We start from the raw sequence: 24,484 nt of genomic DNA, 5'->3' as shown, positions 1-24,484 counted from the left end.
GGGTATATGTGGCTTCAGATTCATCTTGAACGTTTTAACTACAAAATAAAAGCTGATGTCTATGCAACATAGGAAAATATCGACTTGTGTGACATCTCAGTGAGCACACGGGCGTCATATTATTTTCTGTACTTTGCTGTGTGTTTGAACCACATAGCAAAAAACTGTTGGCAACAAGAATTGGAAAAGCAAGAAAGTACAAGAAAGGCTTTGAGTTCTATAAAGGGGTTAAACCAGAAAGCGGCGGGGACAGGGAACAATCTTTGCGTGTGCACACTGCGTGTGCAGACAGGACTCCTCAGGAGACCAGGACCTGGCTGAGTGTGTGCGGGGATGAAGCGGGTGGAGGGGAACTGGGGCTGGGGAGGAGGTAAGCGCCGCGGAGGTGTCCCCCGCCCCCCACGATCCTTCTCGCCAACCCCCCGCCCCTCCTCCCTCCTTGACGCCGCTTCCCGTCTCCAGGCAACGTGGGGGCCAAACTAAGCGGCCAGGAGGCGGCCGCTGTCTGCCGGGCCCTCTCTTCTGGGACCCTCGATTTTCGGACACTGAGCGCCATGGCCCTGCCTCTGCTGCCGGGCTACAGCTTCAACCGCAACGTGAGTAGGAAGGGCGTCCGAGGTCACCGCTCCCGGCTGGAGTCTGGGGTCCAGGCAGGGTCGTGGCGTGGCCACCTCCGCGGACTCTCCTGGAGGCCCCATGCTGCTGCCCTGGGTTGGTGGCAACTTGAACCAAACTTTATAGGCTGCTTCTCCCATCTCTCCAACTTCATCTGAATGTTTTTCCTAATTTAGAAACATATATAGTCATTATAGGTGGCAGGACCCTCAAAGGTAACGAATAATAGTGACGATAACCATTGCGGGTTTAAGGTGTGCCAGGCGCTGTGCTTTAATCACCTTATGCAGCATCCAGTGTCCCAACATACCTTTGAATTAGGTAGTTTTTATTCCCAGTTACTATTGAGGAAACTGAGGCACAGAGCTACACAGTCTCAGTGGTGAAGCTGGGTTTCTTTCAAGCAACCTTGTCTCCACAGCCCAGAAGCTTAATCATTATCCCCAGTATCCTGTGTGAAAAAAGATACCATTTCAATTATTAAATCGAAGAAATCTGGCACTTATCAAGAGGGGTAGGTGGCAGATAAGAGTTCTATCAGCCTGTAAAGTTTACTCCCAAACTTTATAGAGACAGGCACCCAAACTTGGAGGGATTTTTTTTTCTCTATTTATAATTGGGAGGGGTTCATTTCTTTTTTTTTCCTTTTTTTTTTTTTTTTTTGAGACAGAGTCTTGCTCTGTCGCCCAGGCTGGAGTGCAGTGGCTCCATCTCGGCTCACTACAACCTCCACCTCCTGGGTTCAAGCGATTCTCCTGCCTCAGCCTCCCGAGTAGCTGGGATTACAGGCGCCCACCACCATACCCGGCTAATTTTTGTGTTTTTAGTAAAGATGGGGTTTCACCATGTTGGCCAGGCTGGCCTCGGACTCCTGACCTCAAGTGATCTGCCCACCTCGGCCTCCCAAAGTGCTGGGATTACAGGCTGAGCCACTGCGCCTGTCTTGGAGGGGTTCATTTCAAAAGAAGATGAACGTACAGAACAAAGCAACACAACACAAAAAACCCTGAGCATGAAAGAACTTTTGCCAATAGATAGCACCTCATTTAAACGACAGCAGGAAAATGATTCAGGCTTTTGTTTATACTGGTTACTACTCTTCACTTGGGTCGGCCATCTGTGTCTGCAGGAGATGTGAATTCCCAATTAGATGGGAGGGAATTAGATGGAGCCACTCAAGGCAATTGTGTAAACCTTTGATAACTTTAGAAAGCAGGCAGCAGATTGAAGTATTTGGCTTTATGGTTTCCAACCAGTGTCTGTATCTAAGTTTTTGGCCCTAAAGTACCAGTTTTTTCTTTGTAGCTTCACACCATTGAATTCTGACCCCTACACGTCTGGTCAATACAACTTTGAACACTGATATGTGCATTTCTTGGTTGATGAGCAGAGGCTGGCCTTCCAGCATAGCATTGCCCTTTGGTAAGTTTAAGCCAGCCACGCTAACAAGAAAGGCCCCTGAGAGACGGGACATGAAAACAGATTCCAGAAGTAAAGAAGCATGCTGTGTAAAAGTAATTTTAATAAAAAATGAAAGTAAAGCCTACAGCTTTTTGCCCAGTAACACTCTGATTACCAATGCCTGCCTCCTGCAGAAGTATCATAGCTCTCACGTGCAGTGATTAAGGATGGGAAGGAAAAACAGTGGATGGATGAAATATTTATAAATCTGCAAGGTTCTGTGTGTAGTTTTGCTTTTTAAAAAACTTTTAAGATCATGAAGTACAACATATATACAGAAAGATGTACAATGGCTGATCACAAAATGAATATCAAGAAATTAAATATGGGGGCTGGGCGCAGTGGCTCACGCCTGTAATCCCAGCAGTTTGGGAAGCGGAGGTGGAAGGATCCCTTGAGCCCAGGAGTTCAAGACCAGCCTGGGCAATATAGTAAGCCCTCATCTCTACAAAAGATTGAAAAAATTAGCCAAGCGTGGTGGCACATGCTTGTAGTCCCAGCTACTCAGGAGGCTGAGGTGGGAGAATCACTTGAGCCTGGGAGGTCGAGGCTGCAGTAAGCCATGATTGCATCACTGCACTCCAGCCTGGGCAACAGAGCCAGACCCTGTCTCAAAAAAATAAAATAAAATATGACCTGTTCTCCAAAAATACCACCCTTGACTGGGGTTGCCAGATTTAGCGAATAAAAATACACATCTCAAATACTGCATGGAACCTGTTTATGGGAAAGGATTATTTATTGTTTACCAAATTTAACTGAGCATCTTGTATTTTATGTGACAACTCTACCTGTGAACCTTTCTGTTCATTATTCCTTCTCTGCTCTCCACATATAACCACTGTTCTGGCTCCTATCACTATAATTAGGTTTTGCTTGCCTTTGAACCTTTTATCAATGGAAATGTTTGGTGTTTACTCTTTTGTGACTGGCTTTTTTAGCTCAACAGGATGTTCATTAGATTTGTCCATGTGGCTGTCTATAGAGGTAGTGTGTACATTTTTATTACTCTGTAGTATTGCATTGTATGATTTTCACATCATTTATATATACATTTTACTCTTGATAAATATTTGGCTTGTTTGGGGTTGCTAAGAATGGTTTTACTGTGACTATTTTTGTTCATGTCTTTTGGTAGGATTGCTAGATCATCCAGTATTCATATGTTCAGCTTTGGTAGATGCTGTCAAAGTGATTAGATTACTTCAATTCCCACCAGCATTTTATGTTCCTGTTGCTCCACATTCTTTCTAACACTTGGTATTGTTAGTCTTTTAAATTTTAGATATTTTGGTTGGTGGGTATAGCAACTCTTTGTAGTTATAATCTGTACTTCCTGATTCCTAATGAAATTGAGCATGTTTTACACATTTGTTGGTCATTTGTATGAACATTTATTGGTCACTACTTTTTTTTTAGACGGAGTCTCGCTCTGTTGCCCAGGCTGGAGTGCAGTGGTGCAATCTCGGCTCACTGCAACCTCCACCTCCCGGCTTCAAGCGATTCTCCTGCCTCAGCCTCCTGAGTAGCTGGAATTACAGGCGTGCGCCATCATGCCTGGCTAATTTTTTTTTTTTTAAATTTTTAGTAGAGATGAAGTTTCACCATGTTGGCCAGGCTGGTCTTGAACTCCTGACCTCAGGCGATCTGCCCGCCTCAGCCTCCCAAAGTGCTGGGATTACAGGCGTGAGCCACCGTGCCTGGCTTTATTTTTATGACCATTTATTGGTCACTACTTTTTTGTGTAGTACCTACTTATCTCTTGTCTAATGTTTACTGGGTTGTCTGCCTATTTCTTAGTGATTTGTAGAAGTTCTGTATAAATTTTGGATATATTCTTGTCTGTGATTGTCCTTTTCCCTCTCTTAATGATGTTTTTGATGAATAATTTTTGGAAAAGATCACTCTTTCTCCATGTCTCTGCAGAGCCACTTTGTCAAAAATCAAGCATCCATCTATGTGTGGGTCTATTTCTAGACTCATGAATATTTAAAACATTTATTTACTTTATGCCTGAGAACAATGGGAGTGTGTGCATGCGTGTGTGTATGTGCGTGTGTACTAGAGAATGACAGTACCTTGGACTGTCATTCAACAAATCAGTATTTATTTATTGAGTATCCCAGTATGTGCCAAAATTAGATGACTGCATTTAAAAAATTGTTACACTAGCCTTGGTACTAAATGTACTATGTGTTGCCCACAAATTAATATTTTAAAAACTTGTACTTAGTTAAAAGATTGGATGTTCTCTGGCATAGAATGGTCAGAAAGTCAGTAAAGCCATATCTGGCCTTTTAATCTCCCCCCGCCCCCACTTGCTGAATTACATTACCAAGTGAAAAACCTTGGCCTCCTGTAGATAGCATAATTACTTGGCTGTTTGGATTTAAAATTATAACACAGCTAACTTTTATTGCTTTTCCATAGAAATTGAAAAGGAACTTATGTGCCCCTTACTTAGCTGCCAGTGGTCAGTCATAAGCAATAGATTGATTTCTGTCCACGGCTAGGTGATATGCAACCTATATTTCTTTCTCTGAAATACAAGAAGTATTGTGCCTTCTAAAATATGAACATTTGTACCTCTGATGACATTAAAATTATTTTGATATGAGTTGAAAACCTTAGAGAAATATCAGAACTAAATTCTAGATACACTGTATCTTTTTTCCAACAATTTCCATGCTGAACTTGTATTGAGCAAGAGAATCTTGGGCATATTATCAAAATGTCTCTAATGAATGATGAGGAGCTCACTCTTTCTGCTTTTTTTTTTTTTTTTTTTGGAGATGGAGTCTCGCTCTGTCACCCAGGCTGGAGCGCAGTGGTGCCATCTCGGCTCACTGCAACCTCTGCCTCCCAGGTTCAATCGATTCTCCTGCCTCAGCCTCCTGAGTAACTGGGATTACAGGTGTGTGTCACCATGCCTGGCTAATTTTTGTATTTTTAGTAGAGTTGGGGTTTTACCATGTTGATCAGGCTGGTCTCAAACTCCTGACCTCAGGTTATCCACCCGCCTCAGCCTCCCAAAGTGCTGGAATTACAGGCGTGAGCCACCGCGCCTGGCCGCTCTTTCCGCTTTTAATGAAGCTATCTTGCCACCATCTTAGGAGGGTTTGCTGTAAATAGCCCATCATCTAATTTGTAGTGAAGCAAAGTCCTTCTTAAGAAGAAAGAAAACATATTTGAATTTGCAGCAATAAAAAAAAATAAGAATTTAATGAATCATGACCAGCTTTTTTTTTGAAAAGGAAAAAAGAAAGAAAAAGAAGAGAGTGGGGTAGAATAAAGAATTAGGGTATATTATGCTTGAGAAGAGTTAAGTGTTTCACGGACTTTTTTGTCCTTCCTGTGTGTGCTTGTGTATGTATGTGAACTGGCCTGCACTGCACTAAAATATGCCTGTTACTGTGGTTGTACAATCAGTGTTTGAAAAACTCTCATTCGAGCCACCTCCATTTTTTTTTTTTTTTTTTTTTTTTTTTTTTGCGATAGGGTCTTGCTCTTTCTCCCAGGCTGGGGTGCAGCGGCAGGATCACAGCTCACAGTTCACTGCACGCAGCCTCAACCTCCCGGGCTCAAGACATCCTCCCACCTCTGTTGCCACAGTAGCTGGGACTACAGACATGCACCACTATACCCAGCTAATTTTTAAAATTATTATTTTTAGAGATGAGGTCTCACTATATTGTCTAGTCTGGGCAATTCTTATTTAAATTTAGATCTTCAGCTTCTTTCAAAGTCATATCTCATCTCTCACCCTTCAAAGAGCCTTGTCAGCCTTTCTCAATGTATTTTTTTAAAATTTTTTGAGGTAAATTTCATGTAACATGAAATTAACCACTAACTATTTAAAAGTATACAATTCAGTGGTACTTAGTACATTCACACTGTTGTGCAACAACTAACACCTCTAACTAGTTTCAGAACATTTTCATCACCTCAAATCTCAATCTTTCTACCCTGGAGGAGCCTTTGAAATGATTTTGAGGTCTTAGACAACTCTTGCATAAAAACTATATCTATAGCCCATGGTACATTAGCACAATCTGTGATAATAAATATGTAATTACATAAAAAGATGTTCAACATTATAGCTATTAGGGAAATAAGAATTAAAATCAAGATAAGATACCACTGTATACCTATTAAAATGGCTAAAATCCAAAACACAATACCAATTGCTCACATGGATTTGAAATAACAGGAATTCTCACTCATTGCTGGTGGGAACGCAAAATGGTAATTTCTTATGAAGTTAAACACACACCTGCCATATGGCCAGTTCCGAATTTATGTGAAATAAATAAATTCCCATAAATAATTCTGGGTTAAACTCGAAATAAGCACATATCAATTTCATTTTCAACTGAAATAAGAATATTGTAGCTATAATAATCCAATAATAATTGTCTTTTTTAAGTAAAAAATGGTAGTTTTCTGTGGATCTCTTGATTTCAGCCAACTTATTTACCTACTCTTTCCCTTTCTTACAAAGGGTTATCAACCCTAAAGCAAGTGGAAATGCAGTAGAGGAAACTTCAGGTTGTTTTATGGTAAAATTTTCTACTTGATTTATTTTTCCTTTTTACCTTATCCAAGTAGGCCTAAAAGTTCTCTACAGTTTCTATTATAGAGGGTGCTATTGAGGAATGATATATGGTATATGGTATGAACAAGAGTAGTTTTCTCCCATATTAAAAACTGAAAAGGACTTTTCACCAGGTTTTTGAGGGAAAAAAAACCCAAAACAGATAGTTAAACTTAGCTTACCTTTCTTTCCTTTTCATACATTCAAAAAACTTTTCGGTCAGCATAATATAAACATGTTAAATAATTCAAGTTATCTCTGTTTATATCTAAGATGGAATTTACTTTTTCAAAAAGTAGGCTAAGATGATTTAATTTAAATAAAGATTGTAAACTCATTGTAATTAATGCTGTTTTCAACATCAAAATGTATTGACAATGTTACATAATAAAGCTACTAAAACTATATGACAAAGCATTATGAGTAAAAATATAACCTAAGATACAATTTTATACAAGACTTAAAAATTAAGTTCTTTTACTAACTGACATGATTGAGCTTAAATATAGGCAGTTACAAAATTATAATCTTGATTTCTTTATAGACCTGTATGTACATAAGAGTCTTATTTTTTAAAAGCTAAAAATAAATAATAAAATTTACCTCTCCACTCTGAAATCTGTGTTTATATTTTGCCACATAAATAATTCTGGGTCAAACTTGAAGTAAGCACACATCAGTTTCATTTTCAACTGGAATGAGAAGATTTCTGGCCTTTTCGATACTTGTTAAACAAGGAAAGCTTTGCTTGCATGTATAAGAAGTTGAAAATTATAGCAAAATGGTCATTGCTTTCCTGTGAATGGCAGGATGCTTACTTTTATGTAAATTTTGAACTGGCCATATGGTAGGTGTGTGTTTATCTTTATAAGAAATTACCATTTTGCATTCCCACCAGCAATGATTGAGAATTTCTGTTATTCCAAATCCTTGTAAGCAATTGGTATTGCCAGTGTTTTTGATATTAGCCATTTTAATAGGTGTATAGTGGTATCTCCTCTTTTCTCTCTCTCTCTCTTTTTTTTTTTTTTTTTTTTTGAGACTGAGTCTCACTCTGTCGCCCAGGCTGGAGTGCAGTGGTGCGATCTTGGCTCACTGCAACCCTCTGCCTCCCAGTTCAAGCTATTCTTCTCCCTCAGCCTCCTGAGTAGCTGAGATTACAGGTATGTGTCACTACGCCCGGCTAATTTTTGTATTTTTGGTAGAGATGGGGTTTTACCATATTGGCCAGGCTGGTCTTGAACTCCTGACCTCAGGTGATCCACCCACCTCGGCCTCCCAAAGTGCTGGGATTACAGGCCTGAGCCACCGCACCCAGCCTGGTATCTCCTCTTGATTTTAATTTTTATTTCCCTAATGGCTATCATGTTGAACATCTTTTTATGTGTTTATTTGCCATCCATTTATCCCCTTTGGTGAAATGTCTGTTCGTGTCTTCTACTCATATTTAATTGGGGTGTTTCCTTACTTGAACTCCTGACCTCAGGCGACCTACCCAATGAGTTTTGAAAGTCATTTTTAATATATTCTAGATACAAGTTGGATGCAAGTCTATTATTGAATGTATGGTCTGTAAATATTTTGTTCCAGTCTATGGCTTGAATTTTCATTCTCTTAAAGCAAGGCTAAAAATTATGTACATCTATTTAAGGATAAAATATAACATGAGTTCAAAAACTATTGTTTCCAATGCAAATTAAGGATTATAGGGTTTTTACTTCTTTGATTTTATATATTTACATGTAATCTTGCTTCATAAGTACATTAGCTGAATTACTTATACTAACATAAATAAAAATAAACCATATAATAATTTTTAATTAATAATAACATTATTAACAATTTGAGTTTTGAAAATAGTTTAAGATTTCTTTATACCTATTTCTGTTGTGAGAGTATTTCCCACCAGGAATGTATAGTCAAATTACTGGGTTTTAGTTTCATTTAAATCATTGCTGTTGGTATGGTTAAGTCACCAACTCAGTATCCAGTTAGGTTCATTTGTTTCATTGTGCTTTTGATTCTGAACTTAAAAAAAAAAGCATTTGTATGGTCTCAAAGTCAAATTTGCAAAGTAAGTTACTTTCAGAGAGCTCTAGGTTTTATCTCTGTCTCTTCAATCTTATTCTCTCCCTCTCTCCATAATAACTTAAAAAAAAAAAAGCCTTTATTTAGTTTGGGGTTATCCTCTTTCTCTTCCTCCTTCTCTTCTTTCTTTCTTTTTTTTTTTTAATTTTTAAAACAGCAAATTGTTAAATATATTCACATGTTCCCCTTTTATTCAATACATGGTAGCATAATCTACACAGTCTTTTGAACCTTACTTTTTTCATTTTAACAGTATATCTTGGAGATCACTTGGTCATGGTATATAGGGCTCTTCCTCATTTCTTTTTACAGTTACATAGTACTCCATTGTGTAGACTTACAATAGTTTATTCAACGCATCCCCTTTTGGTGTACAGTTACATTATTTCCAGTCTTTTGTTATTATCCAATAATGTTGCAATAAATAGCCGAACTGTGCTCCAAAAGACACCATCAAAAAAGTGAAAAAGCAGCCGACAGTGTGGGAGGAAATATTTATAAAGCATATTATCTGATAAGGGACTAGATTCAGAATATGTAAAGAACTCCTAAAACTCAATAATAAAAAGACAAATAGGCCAGGTGCGGTGGCTCACACCTGTAATCCCAGCACTTTGGGAGGCCAAGGCAGGCGAATCACCTGAGGTCAGGAGTTTGAGACCAGCCTGACTAACATGGAGAAACCCTGTCTCTACTAAAAATGCAAAATTAGCCGGGCGTGGTGGTGCATGCCTGTAATCCCAGCTACTCGGGAGGCTGAGACAGGAAAATCATTTGAACCTAGGAGGCAGAGGTTGCGGTGAGCTGAGATCGCGCCATTGCACTCCAGCCTGGGCAACAAGAGTGCAACTTCATTTCAAAAAACAAAAAACAAAACAAAACAAAGGCAAATAATCCAGTTTTGGTGGTATGGGATTGCTGGGCAGACAAAACAATTGCTGTCTACTATGCTAGATCACAGGATAGTTTTGATATAAAGAATTCTGTCATTTTGTTCCCAGTATCTATTAAAATATCCTTGAAATTACATTATTTCAGATTGGGCCACTTATTGAAGCTGCCATCCATACTTTGGAAATAACATATTCCATTGCTATTCCTAAATGTTCATTTGAATCTCAGGAATTAGAGTCTCTTTGCCTATGTAGGATTCAAACACCTAATTTTGGTCACCATGCATTCTGTACTGAACTTCATAGCTCTGTCACCTAGGGTACCTTTGACTGTAAGTCACAGAATACCTGACTAACAGTGGTTTAAGCCAAATTAATTTTCTTATATCATAAGAACTTTAGAGGTGTAGCAGTTTCAGATTTAGGCAGTGACTGATGAATGTCATAAAGAACCCAGGCTCTTTTTATCTCTGCATTCTGCCATCTTCAGAATATTGGCTTTTCTTTCTTAGGCTTGTGACCTCATAGTTGCAAAATAGTTGCCTCAGTTCCAGTCATCACAACTACATGTAACCATGTTCAGGACAAGCAGGAAGGAGAGGGAGGGGAAACAGCTCTTCTTATATGAGAAAACAAAATGTTTTCCAGGAGCCCCCCAATAGATTCACTCCTTCCAGCTTATTTGCTAAAATTGATGCACATGGCCATCCTTACTACAAGGAATGCTGGGAAATTATCTTGTTTTTTTTTTTCACCATCTACTTTTGGAGGTGGGAAAAGGAAAAGAGGGTTCAATAGTGGCTGTTAATAATGGCCAACAAACTTTGTCACACCAGCCACAGACAATACCTGTGAGTCTAGTATTGTCAGACTTAGTAGTACCCCTTTCATTACAATTTCTTTGTGTTTTTAAATTATACAAGTAACACGTGAGTATATCAATATTGCGAAGGATACCAAGAATACTGTTCTTTCTAAACTATCTTCTTTTCCAGGATGGGAAATAAGCCTAATACTCCAGTTAATTCAGCATGTTCACTTTTTGTCCTTTGGGTATATTTTGGACTTTTCCACTCAATTATTAGTTTGTTTGTCCCCTTGCCTGATAGCAGCATCCTCATGCCTCTTCCTCTTCCCATCTAGATCCTGACCTTCCCTCAAAAATTGGCTCTAATTCCCCCTCCTCATTAAAGCCTTCCCCGATCTTCTCAGCAAGAACCATCTGTCTACATAACCTTGCATGCTCATATTGCCTATTTACTGCCTTATTTCCTGTGTTGTGTTTTGTGTTCTTTATGTGTGATCGTGGCAGTCCTCAGCTGACTAAGAAACTGTGATTGGTGGCTCTTCGGGTTGCCCTTCATGTTCCCAGTGCCTTCCTTACACAAACCGGGTTCTTAATAGGTGATTGTCCGTTGCTGCCTCTACCTGCAGCAACCATGGTTAAAACATAGATGGAAATAAACACAGCTTGGGGGAATCTTCTCTGGAATTAGTTTCCTGCTTTTGTTTTCCGCTGCTGCTGTGGAACACAATAGTTCTTATTTTAGCAATAGTGAATATAAAGGATGAAGAAAGTCATTCGCTTTTGTGGCTTAATTAGGAGATAAGCCTCTCAGGATACATGGTTTATACACAGCAGCCAGGGCAATATGAAGATGTCCCTATCTAAATTGCGACTCCAAGCCTCTCTGTGGCCTCTTGCGCCATGCTGAGGGATCTTTTTCTCTCTCTTATTGGCATCCAGCTTGGGTTTTCCTGGAAGCAGCAGGTTTGTCTATGCATATTCACCAGTCAAGACTCCTAAGGAGACCATTCTCCCCTCAGTAGGATTCCAGCTATGCTAATGGTACATATGTAAAGGGATTTCTTAGGCCATTTCCTGGGGGAGTTTATTCTGTTTCTACAGTTGCAGAAAGGGCAGGGCCAACTTCTTGCAGAGGGGGGATTCCCTAAAGCAAAGGATATTGAGGGGTGGGCATTTTTATTTCCCCATTACCCAGGCCCCTGGGTGCTCAAATTCTACCTCGCAACTCCAGTGTGGCAAAGTGACCAGCTTGACCAGCTGAAGGCTAAACAAATTCTTTGCTTTCCTAATGATATGTTTGACATCCCAAAGGAGGGAATGGTCAAAACCGCTAGATTTTTTTCGGGGTTGGGGGTGGGGGGAAGTTTAGGTCAATTGCATGGTTTAACTGTAATTTAGACTACCTTTTCTTCTTCACGTGAATTTGGTAATTGAAACATACTGTTCTGTTAAATTCAAGCACAGATATTTGTTCAATCACTTACAGGACTATTTCCATATCATTTCGGTTAGAGTTTAGTCATTTGTCGCTCACCTGTGTTCAGACCTAAACTTTATAAAAGGCACGTGAGTAGAGCCTCTCCTAGTGACCAAGGAAAGTGGACCTTCTCTTTCCTTTTTTTTTTAAATTGAAGTTTTTATTGAGATAATTGTAAATTAACATGTAGATTCACTTAAGAAAGAATACAGAGAAGTCCTATTTAACCCTCACCCCATTTGCCCCAGTGGTAACATTTTTCTTTTCTTTTCTTTCTGTTTTTAAGATAGGGTCTTGCTCTGTCACCCAGGCTGGAGTGCAGTGGCATGATCATAGTTCACTACACCCTCGACGTCCCTGGATTAATCGATCCTCCCACCTCAGCCCCTTGAGTAGCTGGGACTGCAGATGCACACCACCACACCTGGCTAATTTTTAAAAATTATTTTTTCTAGGGTTGGAGGTTCTTGCTATGTTGCCCAGGCTGGTCTCGAACTCTTGGACTCAAGTGATTTGTCTGCCTTGGCCCCCTGAAGTGTTGAGATTACAGGTGTGAGCTACAGCATCCAGCTCATTTTTCAAAGCCATAGTATAATATCACAATCAGTATCTTGACAGTGATATACTCCACTGATCTTATTCAGATTTCCCCAGCTTCACTTGTATTCATTTGTATGTTTGTGTGTGTGTATTTAGTCTAACCTACACATGTGATGAAATGTATACATTTCCACCACAGTAAAGGTATAAAACAGTCTTATCACCACAGGGATTCCTCATGTTGTCCTTTTATAACCACACTTCACTCCCTTCCACCAACTCCCCCAACCCTACCATTACTAACCCCTGGCAACAACGAATCTGTTTTCCATTTCTAAAATTTTGCTATTTCAAAATGTTACATAAATGGAGTCATAAAGTATGTACCTTTTGGAATTTGTTTTTTCCACTTGGTATAAGTCCCTGGGGATTTATCCAGGTGGTTGCATATATCAACTGTTCATTCATTTTTACTACTGAGTAGTAGATCATGTATGTATCACAATTTCTTTACATTTGCCTTTGGAAGGACATTGGGGCTATTTCTAATTTTTAGCTATTATGAATAAAGCTGCTGTGAACATGTATGTACAGGTTTTTGTGTGAGCATACATTTTCATTTCTCTAGGATAAGAGCCCAAGAGTGCAATTGCATGTTATTTGATACTTACATGTTTAATTTTATAAAAAGATTATCAAACTATTTTTGAGAGCAAATTACCATTTTACATTCCCAACAATATATGAGTGATCTAGTTTCTTTGCACCCTGGTCAGCATTTAGTGTTGTCACTATTTTTATTTTAGCTGTCTGATAGGTGTGTAGTGATATCTCATGGTGGGTTTAATTAACATTTCTCTGATGGTTAAGTAATTGAATATCTTTTCATGTGCTTATTTGTCATCTGTATATCCAGCTAAGTGAAATGTCTGTTTATGTCTTTGGCTCGTTTCTAATTGGATTGTTTTTTACTAAGATTTATTTATTTATTTATTTATTTATTTATTTATTTATTTGGAGACAGAGTCTCACTGTGTTGCCCAGGCTAGAGTACAGTGGCATGATCTTGGCTCACTGCAACCTCTGCCTCCCAGGTTCAAGTGACTCTCGTGCCTCAGCCTCCCAAGTAGTTGGGATTACAGGCATGAGCCAGTGTGCCCAGCCTTTTTTTTTACTGTTAAGTTTTGAGAATTCTTTATGCATTCTGAATACTAGTCCTTTGAGATGTGGTTTGCACATATTTCCTCCCAGTTTGTGGCTTATCTTTTCATCCTGTTAACAGTATCTTTTGTAGAGCCAAAGTTTCTCATTTTGATAAGGTCTAATTTATCGGTTTTTTCTTTTGTGAGTTGCACTTTTGGTGTCAAGTCTAAGGACTCACTGCCTAGCCCTATATCATGAAGATTGTCTCCTGTGATGGTTTATTTTGAGATGGGGTTTTACTTTGTTGCCCAGGCTGGAGTGCAGTGGCACAATCTTGGCTCAATGCAGACTCAACCTCCCAGGTTTAAGCAGTCCTCCTGCCTCAGCCCCCCAATAGCTGGGACAACAGGTGTGCACCACTGTACCAGGTTCATTTTTTTATTTTTTATTTTTTGTAGAGACAGGGTTTTACCATGTTGCCCAGGCTTGTCTCAAACTCTTGAACTCAAGAGATCCACCTGCCTCGGCCTCCCACAGTGCTAAGATTACAGGTGTGAGCCACTGTGCTTGGCCTCCTATGTTGTTGTTTTCTTCTAAAGGATTTATAGTTTTACATTTTATATTTAATGTGATCTGCCGGGCATGGTGGCTCACGCCTATAATCCCAGCACTTTGGGAGGCTGAGGTGGGAGGATTGCTTGAGGCCAGGAGTTCAGGACAAGCCTGGGCAACATAAGGGGACTTTGACTCTACAAAAATAATAATACAACAAAGCCCGGTGTGGTGGGGTGCAGCTGTGGTCCCAACTACTTGGGAGGCTGAAGTGGGAGGATGGCTTGAGCCTGAGAGATGGGGGCTGCAGTAAGCTGTGGTCACACTACTGTACTCCATCCTGGGGGACAGTGTTTGACCCTGTCTCAAAAAAAAAAAAAATTCTGTGATCCATTTTAAGTTAATTTTTATTTAAGGTGTGAGATTTAGGTCATGATGAACTTTTTTGGCCTATAGATGCCCAGTTGCTCAAGCACCATCTGTTGTAAAGGATATCCTTCCATTGAATTGCTTTTGAATCTTTTACAAAACCATTTGAGCATATTCGTGTGGGTTGTCTTTTGAGTTGTCTGTTCTGTTCCATTGGTCGCTGTATCTGTCTGCCATTGCCACACGGTTTTTATTACTGTATCTGTATAGTAAACCTTAATATCAGGTTCAGTTCTTCCTCCTACTTTATTTTTCTTTGTCGAGATTATTTGTCTTTTTTTGCTTTTCCTAATATATAAAGAAAATTACTCTTTAGATCAGTTAATAATCTTATTCTGCTAAAAAAAATTAAAAGATACCTTTTAGAGACTGCATGTGTTAGTTTGTAATGCTTTCTCCTGAAAGTAATGGAATACCTGACTAATAGAGGCTTAAACAAGCAGGGATTTATTTTTTTCACCAAGTAGGAAGCCTGGAGGTGTTACCAGCAGAGGGTGTTCAGGTTCTTGGCATTGTGAACAAAGAATTGGACAAAATGCACAAACAAAACAGGAAAGAATTAAGCAACAAAAGCAGAGATTTATTAAAAATGAAAGTACACTCCACAGTCTGCGAGCGGGCGGAGCATAGGGGCTCAAGAGCCCCTTTACAGAATTTTCTGGGGTTTAAATACCCTCTAGAGGCTTCCCATTGGTTACTTGACATAGACCCTACGTAAATGAAGTAGTGGCCCAGCAATCAGTTTGACTGGTTGCGGAAAGCAACCAATCAGAGGCTGAAGTGAAGTTACAAAGGTTACACCCTATGCAAGCATCTGATTGGTTGTGGAAAGCAACCAATCAGAGGCTAAAGTGAAGTTACATAGTTACACTCCTATGCAAACTTTCTGCAATCAATCAGAGATACTTTTTGCTTTCTGCAGCCAATCAGATACTTTCAATTTTCCATCTGTCATGCAGAAAAAGGTGGGGGTCACGGGGAGATTGCTAAGGGAGTAGCCTCCCTTGGGTCTTTTTGTTACTTAGGTGTGGAAAGTTGTGGTTTTCCTTTTGATTTAGTTCTAAGAAGTCAGCGTGAATTGGCCTTAGGTTCCCTGCCTCCAGACCCTATTCTCTTGCTTCAGAGGTAGGTGGCTGCTGGCACATGTTTAGAGGCTCAACATTGTCTCAGCCAGCATTTCTGCAATCTTGCCCATTATCCCAATATGGCTGCTGCAGCTCCAGGGATCATATATACATTTCAAGGCAAGAAGAGGTGAATGAGGGGAACGTGACCTGCATCTGTCCCTTGGCTCAAGAGAGCAAAAATCCTTCGTAGAATTCCAAAACAGACTCCTAAAAAGAGGCAGAGGAAACAAGTGCAGTGTGTAGCTTTTTCTGGAGTTTTTAAATGGAGACTTGCAAGGGAGAAGGAATTTGGGAATGGCTGCACGAATCAGCTACCATGAGCCAGTGGTTTCAACTTACTTTGGGTAAAATCTTTAGAATTCTCTTTATTGATTGGTACCTTAAGTTGAATTATTTAGAGCAAAAATATCAGACCCTTATGAGAAAGATTCTGCAGATCTCCAGATCTTATTGATTTAAATTTTGTTTTTCACTCTACTGATTTAAATACATTATTAAATATATAAAATCAATCTTATTGTTATATTGAGTTGATGGCTAAGAATCTTGAGCACAACACTTTTTCAAGTTAGTTTTAGAAAGAGAGGAAATTAGCTTAAAAAATGTTTGAGGTTTTCTTTGACGTGCCTTTTTAATTTGCACATTTGGGGTTAGTTTTTGAGTGATTTAGCTTAATTAATAAGTAATGATGGCTTTCATGCTCTTATAGTCTTACACTCTTAGATCCCACTATACCTGAGGCAATTTTGTTATTTTCTCTGGGAGGTTCACAGTATCTGCTGAATGACTTTTTCTTCTCCATAAAAGTACAGAAAAAAAGGAAAGAATAAATGAATTTTTAAATAAATATTAGATGAGGGAGGAAAAAACCCCACACTATTCACAGAATAGAAGCAAATTAGTCCAGAACCTGATCAGGCAGAAATATGTAAGAATGATAGTTTTAGATAATTCCGTATCAAATTTTTCTATTAACTCAAAAAAATAGAAAAATAAGTTTTGTTAACGTTTATTGAAATATTAACTGTCTCTCTTCAATTCCCAAATTTCCAGTAACTGCTAGTGACTGTAGAGGGATTTCTACAGCACTCTCTTTTAATACTTCCCCAGCTTTTAAGGGATTGAGTCTAGATCCAATTATCTGGTCTATTTCTTCCCTTCCGGGTCATGGTGGATGTTTTTGCTATTATATTTGCCAAAAGCAAAAGTAACAATTCAACCCTGATGACTTAAACAAGGAGACATCTATTACTTTTCTCAAAAAGGCACAAAGAATATGAGGCCTATTGCTTAAGGGCTCAGGTGTTGGGTTTGCATTCCTGGATTCACCACTTATACTAGTTGAGTGACCTTGGGCAAATTACTAAAACTCTGTCTCTCAGAATCCCCATCTAGGCCGGACACAGTGGCTCATGCCTGTAATCCTAGCACTTTGGGCGGCCGAGGTGGGCAGATCGCTTGAGCCCAGGAGTTTGAGACCAGCCTGGTCAACATGGTGAAACCCTGTCTCTACAAAAAATACAAAAATTAGCCAGGTGTGTTGGCATGCGCCTGTAGTCCCAGCTACTCAGGAGGCTGAGGTGGGAGGGTCGCTTGAGCCCAGGAGGTCGAGGCTGCAGTGAGCCATGATTGTGCCACTGCACTCCAGTCTGGGCTACAGAGTGAGACACTGTCTCAAAAAAAAAAAAAAAAAAAAAATCAGACTCCTCATGTATATAGGGATGATGATAGAATATACTCAGAGATTTTTCTCTCTGAGGATTAAGAGCATTAAAAGAATTTGCATATCTCATATATTAATGAGGTTAACTATATTTTAGTATGTTTATTGGCTATTTCCATTTCCTTTTTTTGCGAAGTGCCTTTTCAAATCCATTGCCCATTTTTCTGTTGGGGTTTTCTTTTTTTAGTGTACGTATATATGAGATAAAGAGTGGTCTTTCCACATGTGTATACAAGGTGTAATGAGCAAATCAGGCATATTTATCACCTCAAATATTTATCATTTCTTTGTGTTGAGAACATTCCAAATCCTCTCTTCTAGCTTTTTGAAAATATATAATAAATTATAGTTAAACATATTCATCCTACAGTACTACAGAACACCAGAACTCATTTCATCTATCTACTGTAATTTCTTATCTGTTAACCAACCTCTCCCCACCTCCTCTCCTTCCCCTTTCCAGCCTTTAATACTTCCAATGATTAAGAGAATTTAATGTGTCCGGACATGGTGGCTCACGCCTGTAATCCCAGCACTTTGGGAGTCCGAGGTGAGCAGATCACTTGAGCCCGGGAGTTCAAGACCAGTCTGGGCAACATGGTGAAATCTCGTCTCTACAAAAAATACAGAAATTAGCAGGGTGTGGTAGTGTGCACCTGTAGTCCCAAGCTACTCAGGAGGCTGAGGTGGGAGGATAGCTTGAGCCCAGGAAGTCAAGGCCACAGTGAGCTGTGATCACGCCACTGCACTCCAGCCTGGGTGACAGAGCAAGACCTTGTCTCAAAAAAAAAAAAAAAAAGTTTAATGTTTCTAAGGTGCTTAGAACAGTGCTACAATTGTTAGCTATTGTGGCAATAGAAATGACATTTATATTTGCTTATCTAGCTCATGGTGGTCCTAGTAAGCTGTCCCATTCTTACCAAGCACCTCACACTACCTGCCTTTGTCTTGTGGTTGTCAAGCATCTGGGCTTTTGAGTGTAGGCTAGAAAGAGACAAGAGACTGCTGTGCTGGAGTTCTGAAATAGAGGTTGCAAACAGATCAACAGCTCCTGATGTAGATGACTATAGCCAGCTTCTCAGTTTGGATTAACTTTATGGTTTCTGTAGCGGCCTTGATAACTAACTGATTAATCAACTTATGCATGTGATAAAATTGCCCTTCCAATTTTTAGCAACGAGGAAGGGGTGCTGATTTTAGCTTTTAATTTGATATGAAGCAGAGTCTGGATTTGGCTGCCACCTTTCCAACAGTGGTGGAATGGGAATCAGGGAGTTGAGATGCCAAGGAGCACTGATCTAGGATCTAGGAATAGTTATGTTCCTAACTTTATCATTTGCTAAGACATTTGCTAATTTCCTTGAATTGAGACTGAGTACCAATTCACAGTCACTATGGCAAAGGCAGGTTGCTATGCCATCTTAAGAGGCTATAATGGCAAATCTCAAGTTTGTGTAAGTGTGTGGGGGTGTGTGTGCGTGGGGGCAAACATTTTAAACAAGTGCCCTATGGACTGTTACATCATATCAAACAAATTCTCAACGTGTTAGTTTCTAAGGGATAGAATTCTGAATTGAAATTTCAAGCTGATACTCTAATAGTACAAAAATGGAGTTTTGCATGCTATGTCAATTAGAATAACCATAGCAATTGGCATCACTGAACTTAAAAAAAAAGTGTGTGTGTTTTGTTGTTTTGAGTTTGAATGTGTGAATTCACAACTCACAAGCCAAGAGTTTTGGAGAGGTTTTAGTAATAGTTCCTTTCATGCTAAAAGCATTGTTTTAAATAATTAGGCGTGGTTGATTTTATTTTATTTAGCAAGAGAATTGGAAATATTTAACAAGTATCTGGATAATACTCTTTGGGTGGAGAATTTGCTCATAAATTTAGCAGCAACTTGGTTGAATGAACTGCATTCTGACTTTGATATATTTTGGTTTCTCCTCAATTTTTGTAGCATTGTTGGATTTTATGGGACCCACATGCTTCCACACAATTCTGTTGGCCTTGGTGGATTTTAATGTTTAAAATTAAAAGGCCTCATCATATATTCTTAGTTATTGTTACTATTATAGCTGGACAAAGATATGCTGGTAAGAGTTTGTAGCAATTTTGTGTGTGTGTGTGTGTATGTGTGTATGTGGGGGGTGGGGGGGTGGGTGTGCAGTGGTTGCTGCCCCTCAAAGAAGCAAGCATGTAGCTATCCAATGGGTTCTTCTTACCCACTGCCCAGATAGAGCCGATTTCTCAAGACAGAGAAATTGCAATAAAGTTTCATACACTCAGAGCCAGCTAAATGGGAGACCAGAGTTTTATTACTCAAATCGGTCTCCCTGAAAATTTTGAGACTGAAGTTTTTAAAAGAGTTTGACAGACAGGGGCCTAAGGAATGGGGAATGCTGATTGGTTGGTTGGGGGATGAAATCATAGGGAATTGAAGCTGCCCTCTTGCACTGAGTCAATTCCTGGATGGGGGCCACAGAACAGATGAGCCAGTTTACCTGTCTGGGTGGTTCCAGCTGATCCATCAGAATGCAGGGCCTGAAAATTATCTTGAACACCAGTCTTAGGTTTTATAATAGTAATGTTATCTCTGGGAGCAATTGGGGAGGTTAGAAATCTGTGGTCTCAGGCTGCGTGATTCCTAAGCCATAATTTCCAATCTTGTGGCTAATTTATTATTTTTACAAAGGTGATCTGGTCCCCAAGCAAGGAGCAGGGGTTTGTTTTGGGGAGGGGCTGTTATCATATTTGTTTCAAATTTAAACTATCAACTCCTCCCAAAGTTAGTTCGGCCTGTGTCCAGGAAAGAACAAGGGCAGCTTGGAGGTTAGAAGCAGGATGGAGTCAGTTAGGTCACATTTCTTTTACTGTCATAATTTTTGCAAAGGCAGTTTCAGGCATACCTCTTTTGCCCTTGTTTTTTCCAGCCCCTTTTCTTTCTCTTGCAGCTGTGGTGGTGACTAGGAAAGGAAGGTTATCCTTGTGGAGAGCTCTTGAATTTCAATCCACCTCTTCAGCCTCCTTTAGAAATACTAGCAGAAATGAGCCTTATACCATGTAAGATGTTGTTTAAGTGTCTGATTTTGCTATTTAAGGCTCTCTATGGATTAATTTCCACATTAACTCTTCAAAGTTCATGTCCCAATAGTGTAGGAAATGCCCCTGTATCTAGCTGGGTCTAGTCCTGGTCCTTCAACATGTTTCAGTGTCTGTTACTCTGCCGAAATTCAGTGCATGGTTCAAGGTTCACTTTAAGACTCAAATTCTACATGATTTTTTCTCTGGCATCGACTGCTCCATAGTATACTCCTTTGAATTCCTATAACCCTAATCTATATACATAGGGTCAGCTGTTTGCTACAGTGAGTTGCCCAAAAAATAAATCTTAAAAATAGATGGTATGTTTAAGTTGAAGAACTATTGACTCATACCTGTTAGGCCCTGTGTTAAATGTTGAATATTTCTTATTCAACATTTAACATGTGGCCCTGCTTCCATGGAACTAAGAGGAACAGTGTTAAAAGTGACATTTAAGCCAGGAATGAAGATCAGATAATTTGTGTATGTTCATGGAGCAAATATTATTATGGCCAATAATGTCATAAAAGTGGAGATAAATCTATAAATCTATTTGTGGAAAAGAACATATAAGCTCTTGGGTTGGTTAATAAGGGAGTCATACTTGGTCCCTTTTTTCTTAGGCGGAGTCTTGCTCTGTCACCCAGGCTGGAGTGCAGTGGTGCAATCTCGGCTTACTGCAACCTCCACCTCCCAGGTTCAAGTGATCCTCCTGCCTCAGCCTCGTGAGTAGCTGGGACTACAGGTGCGTGCCACCACACCTGGCTAATTTTTGTATTTTTAGCAGAGACAGGGTTTCACCATGTTGGCCAGGCTGGTCTCGATCTCCTGTACTTGGTCCCTTTTTATTGGAGCTCTGACTCAGTTCTCTCTAAAAGCCAATACTAAGTCCTTCCTCTTGAGAAAACAAAATAATAAATGCTAACAGGCAGGCACAGGCACAGATATTCTCTCACTTAGTCCTAACCACTGTCTCGTGAAGCAGGTATTATTATTCTCACTTTAGACATGGCAAGCCTCTGGAGAAGTAAAGTGACTGCTTCAGCATCACATGGCCCATAGAGGCAAAGCTGGAAGGTGAATGCCAAGCTTCTGATGCCAGATCTCCTGTCCTATCCTTTATGACCCTATTACTCCCTGGTGCTGCTCTCCATTCCAAATGTTTGATTATTAGATTTAAGGGGGTCTAAGCCAGGTAACATGAACAGGGAAAGATCAGCTGACAATATCTGATTGTTTGAAAATAATCCACAGCTTATGTTCTGTTCATTCGATAGATGCTCATTGAACACCTACTATGTGCCAGGCCCTATAGTCCTTACTGTCAGAAAGTACAAAGCCTAGTATAAAATGCAAGTATATAAACAGGAAACTATACCATAATATGCTGAGTACAGTGATGGCTGTACAGGAATTGTGGGTATAGAATGAATGAATCAAGAATGAACCTTGTGAGATTGTTTGTCTGTACCACTGCTGCCCTTTCAAGGAGCACGTGTATTATTTTTTAAACAACATTTTATTCTCTGTTCTAGGCACTTGGCCTGGCCCTGGTGATACAGCTGGGGGTGGGGGAGGGGAAAGGGTAAGTTCCTAAATAGTTAAAGACAGGGTAACCTTCCAGACTTTAATAGAAGATCTATGCAGGAACAGAATGTTCTGCCTCTGGCAGTCAGAGAAGACTTTAAGAGATGACATTTAGATGATCTTTTATTTGTTTCTTGCATTTTTCTGAGCTTGGGTTATTTTAAGGAAATTATAAATACTAGAAACTCAAGAGTTTTGATTTGCAATACCTTACCTAGAGCTGTTCAAAGAGCCATATGGTTCACAAGCTATTTCTATCCCCATGATTCTGCTGAAACCATTCTCATCAAGGTCACCAGCCACCTTCATGTTGCCAAATCAGAGGGTCAAGTCTCAAACCTCATCTTCATTTGACTTATTAGTAGCATTTAACACAGTTAGTCGTGTGTTCCTTCAAATGCTTTCTTTACGTAGTTTCCATGATACTAAACTCTCCTGGTGTTCTTCCCATCTTACCAGCTGCCCCTTTTTAGTCTTGTTTGCTAATTCTACCCCATCTCCCTGATCACGTAACATTGGGATATTTTAAATCTCAGTCTTGGACTTCTTTTCTGCACTATCATCATTCATTCCAGCACTGTAGCCTTAAATACCATCCATCAACTGATGTATATCAAATTTTTATATCCAGCCTCGACTTTTTGCTTGAACTTCAGACTCCCATATCCACCTGCTAGTCCGCATTTCTACTTGCTTGTCTGAGTGGTATCTTGAATGTAACACGTCCAAAATAGAATTCTGGACTCCTGTGCCTGCCTCCTACCTCCAGAATTCTCATTTAAGTTCTCTCCCACCATTCTACATCCCAGCGCCTAAAACTCCATTCTTCTCGTTGTTCAGGCCAAAATACTTGGAGTTGTTAACAACTCATCTCTTTTTCCACACCCTACATCTAATCTATTGGTAAATCCTTTTTGTTCTACCTTCAAGATACATACAGAGCTTGATCACTTCCACTGTCTCTACTTCTATTACCCTGGTCTAGGTTACTATCATTTCTTGCCTGGACTATTGCAATATCCCCAGTTCTTTGTATTGTGGCCAGAGCGATCCTTTCTATGCCCTGCTCAAAACAAAATCCAGTGTTCCTTAAACCTCTAAGGCACTGGACCCTGTTTATACTCTTAACCTCATATCTCAAGTTAGAGGACTCTAGACCTTTCAAACACCAGAATAATGTGGTGTCCTGCCAGGTAAGGTCTAACAGGGGAGGTTGTATGATAATCCAGAGTGCAGGAGTGAATAGAGGGGAGAAGGGACTCTCGGTGACTGCAGACTACTGTTTTGTGAAACATGAAGATAGAGGATGGGAGGGAGTCAAGATGGTAATGAAAGCAAGACTAAGGGCGCTGAAGGAGGCTTTTCTTCCTCTAAGAGGTGAAAGACTTGAGTGTCTTTATGAGTTCATTGAAAGGAGGCCATGGAAGGGAGAGGCTAATGCTGTTGATCACTGACTTACCAGGGACACAAGTAAGCCAGTACTGCAAGGAGAGACAGGGCCCACGTGAATATGGAAATCATAAATTGACTGCAGTCACTTTTGTTTGCTTAGTTGCATGGCTTTATCCCACCACTTCACTCTGTCTTCTAGCCAGAGCCTTCTAAGTATCTTCAGTCTACTACCAGCCCTTTTGTTATGCCTGCCAGTTAATTCCAGTGCCTTCTCCCTTGTTCTGCTCCAGGCTCCTGAACACTGTGGATGTGACACAGGTCCCGAGGGTCACATTGCTTCCTGGATCACTATTCTCTGTCTCTTAATTCCTGCCCTCCTCCCAGGTGCTTTAAACTTACCTACTCCAGGCCAGTTGCGGTGGCTTATGCCTGTAATCACAGCACTTTGGGAGGCCAGGGTGGGTGGATCACCTGAGACTGTTGAGTTCAAGACCAGCCTGGCCAACATGGTGAAACCCCGTCTCTACTAAAAATACAAAAATTAGCCGGTTGTGGTGGTATGCACCTGTAATCCCAGCTACTTGGGAGGCTGAGACAGGAGAATCGCTTGAACCCAGGAGGCAGAGGTTGCAGTGAGCTGAGATTGCACCACTGTACTCCAGCCTGGGCAACAGAGTGAGACTCCATCTCATAAAAATAAATAAATAAATTAATTAATTAAATAAATAAAAACTTATCTACTCCTGTGACTTTTTTTTGATAGGATCAGAGGCTGTGAAACTTTAGAAGCATACATGCTATCTTTGGAATTTAAAAAATATATCTACATGCCAACCGATCCATTATTTACTTAATATCTCTCTGTGAATTGAATCACTTTTGGAAAACTAAAACATATTTAAAAGGGAAACTTTATATCCTTACCATAAATGAAAACCACATCATTTGATCTAAGTGGAAGGTCATGGTAA

At 39.9% G+C, this 24,484-nt stretch overlaps 1 protein-coding gene across 4 annotated transcripts in view; it reads left to right on the top strand.

Moving 5' to 3' along the window:
* Positions 1-523: 523 nt before the first annotated feature.
* The window catches only part of EFHC2 (EF-hand domain containing 2), a 201,627-nt gene continuing 177,666 nt past the window's right edge, over positions 524-24,484 (top strand). For 2 of the 4 annotated variants that reach the window (XM_055267843.2, XM_055267842.2), the window contains exon 1: positions 524-596. In XM_055267843.2, the coding sequence (XP_055123818.1) occupies positions 555-596 (42 nt within the window). In that variant the 5' untranslated portion in view covers positions 524-554. Of the gene's footprint in view, positions 597-5,779; positions 5,821-21,227; positions 21,280-24,484 lie in introns of those variants that run through there. The other 2 variants (XM_055267844.2, XM_055267845.2) reach the window with 2 other exon arrangements.

The sequence above is a fragment of the Symphalangus syndactylus genome, chromosome X (assembly GCF_028878055.3).
Source record: "Symphalangus syndactylus isolate Jambi chromosome X, NHGRI_mSymSyn1-v2.1_pri, whole genome shotgun sequence".
NCBI lineage: Eukaryota > Metazoa > Chordata > Mammalia > Primates > Hylobatidae > Symphalangus > Symphalangus syndactylus.
The sequence above is the reverse complement of the archived record's forward strand: the minus strand, read 5'-3'. Positions and strand labels throughout refer to the sequence as shown.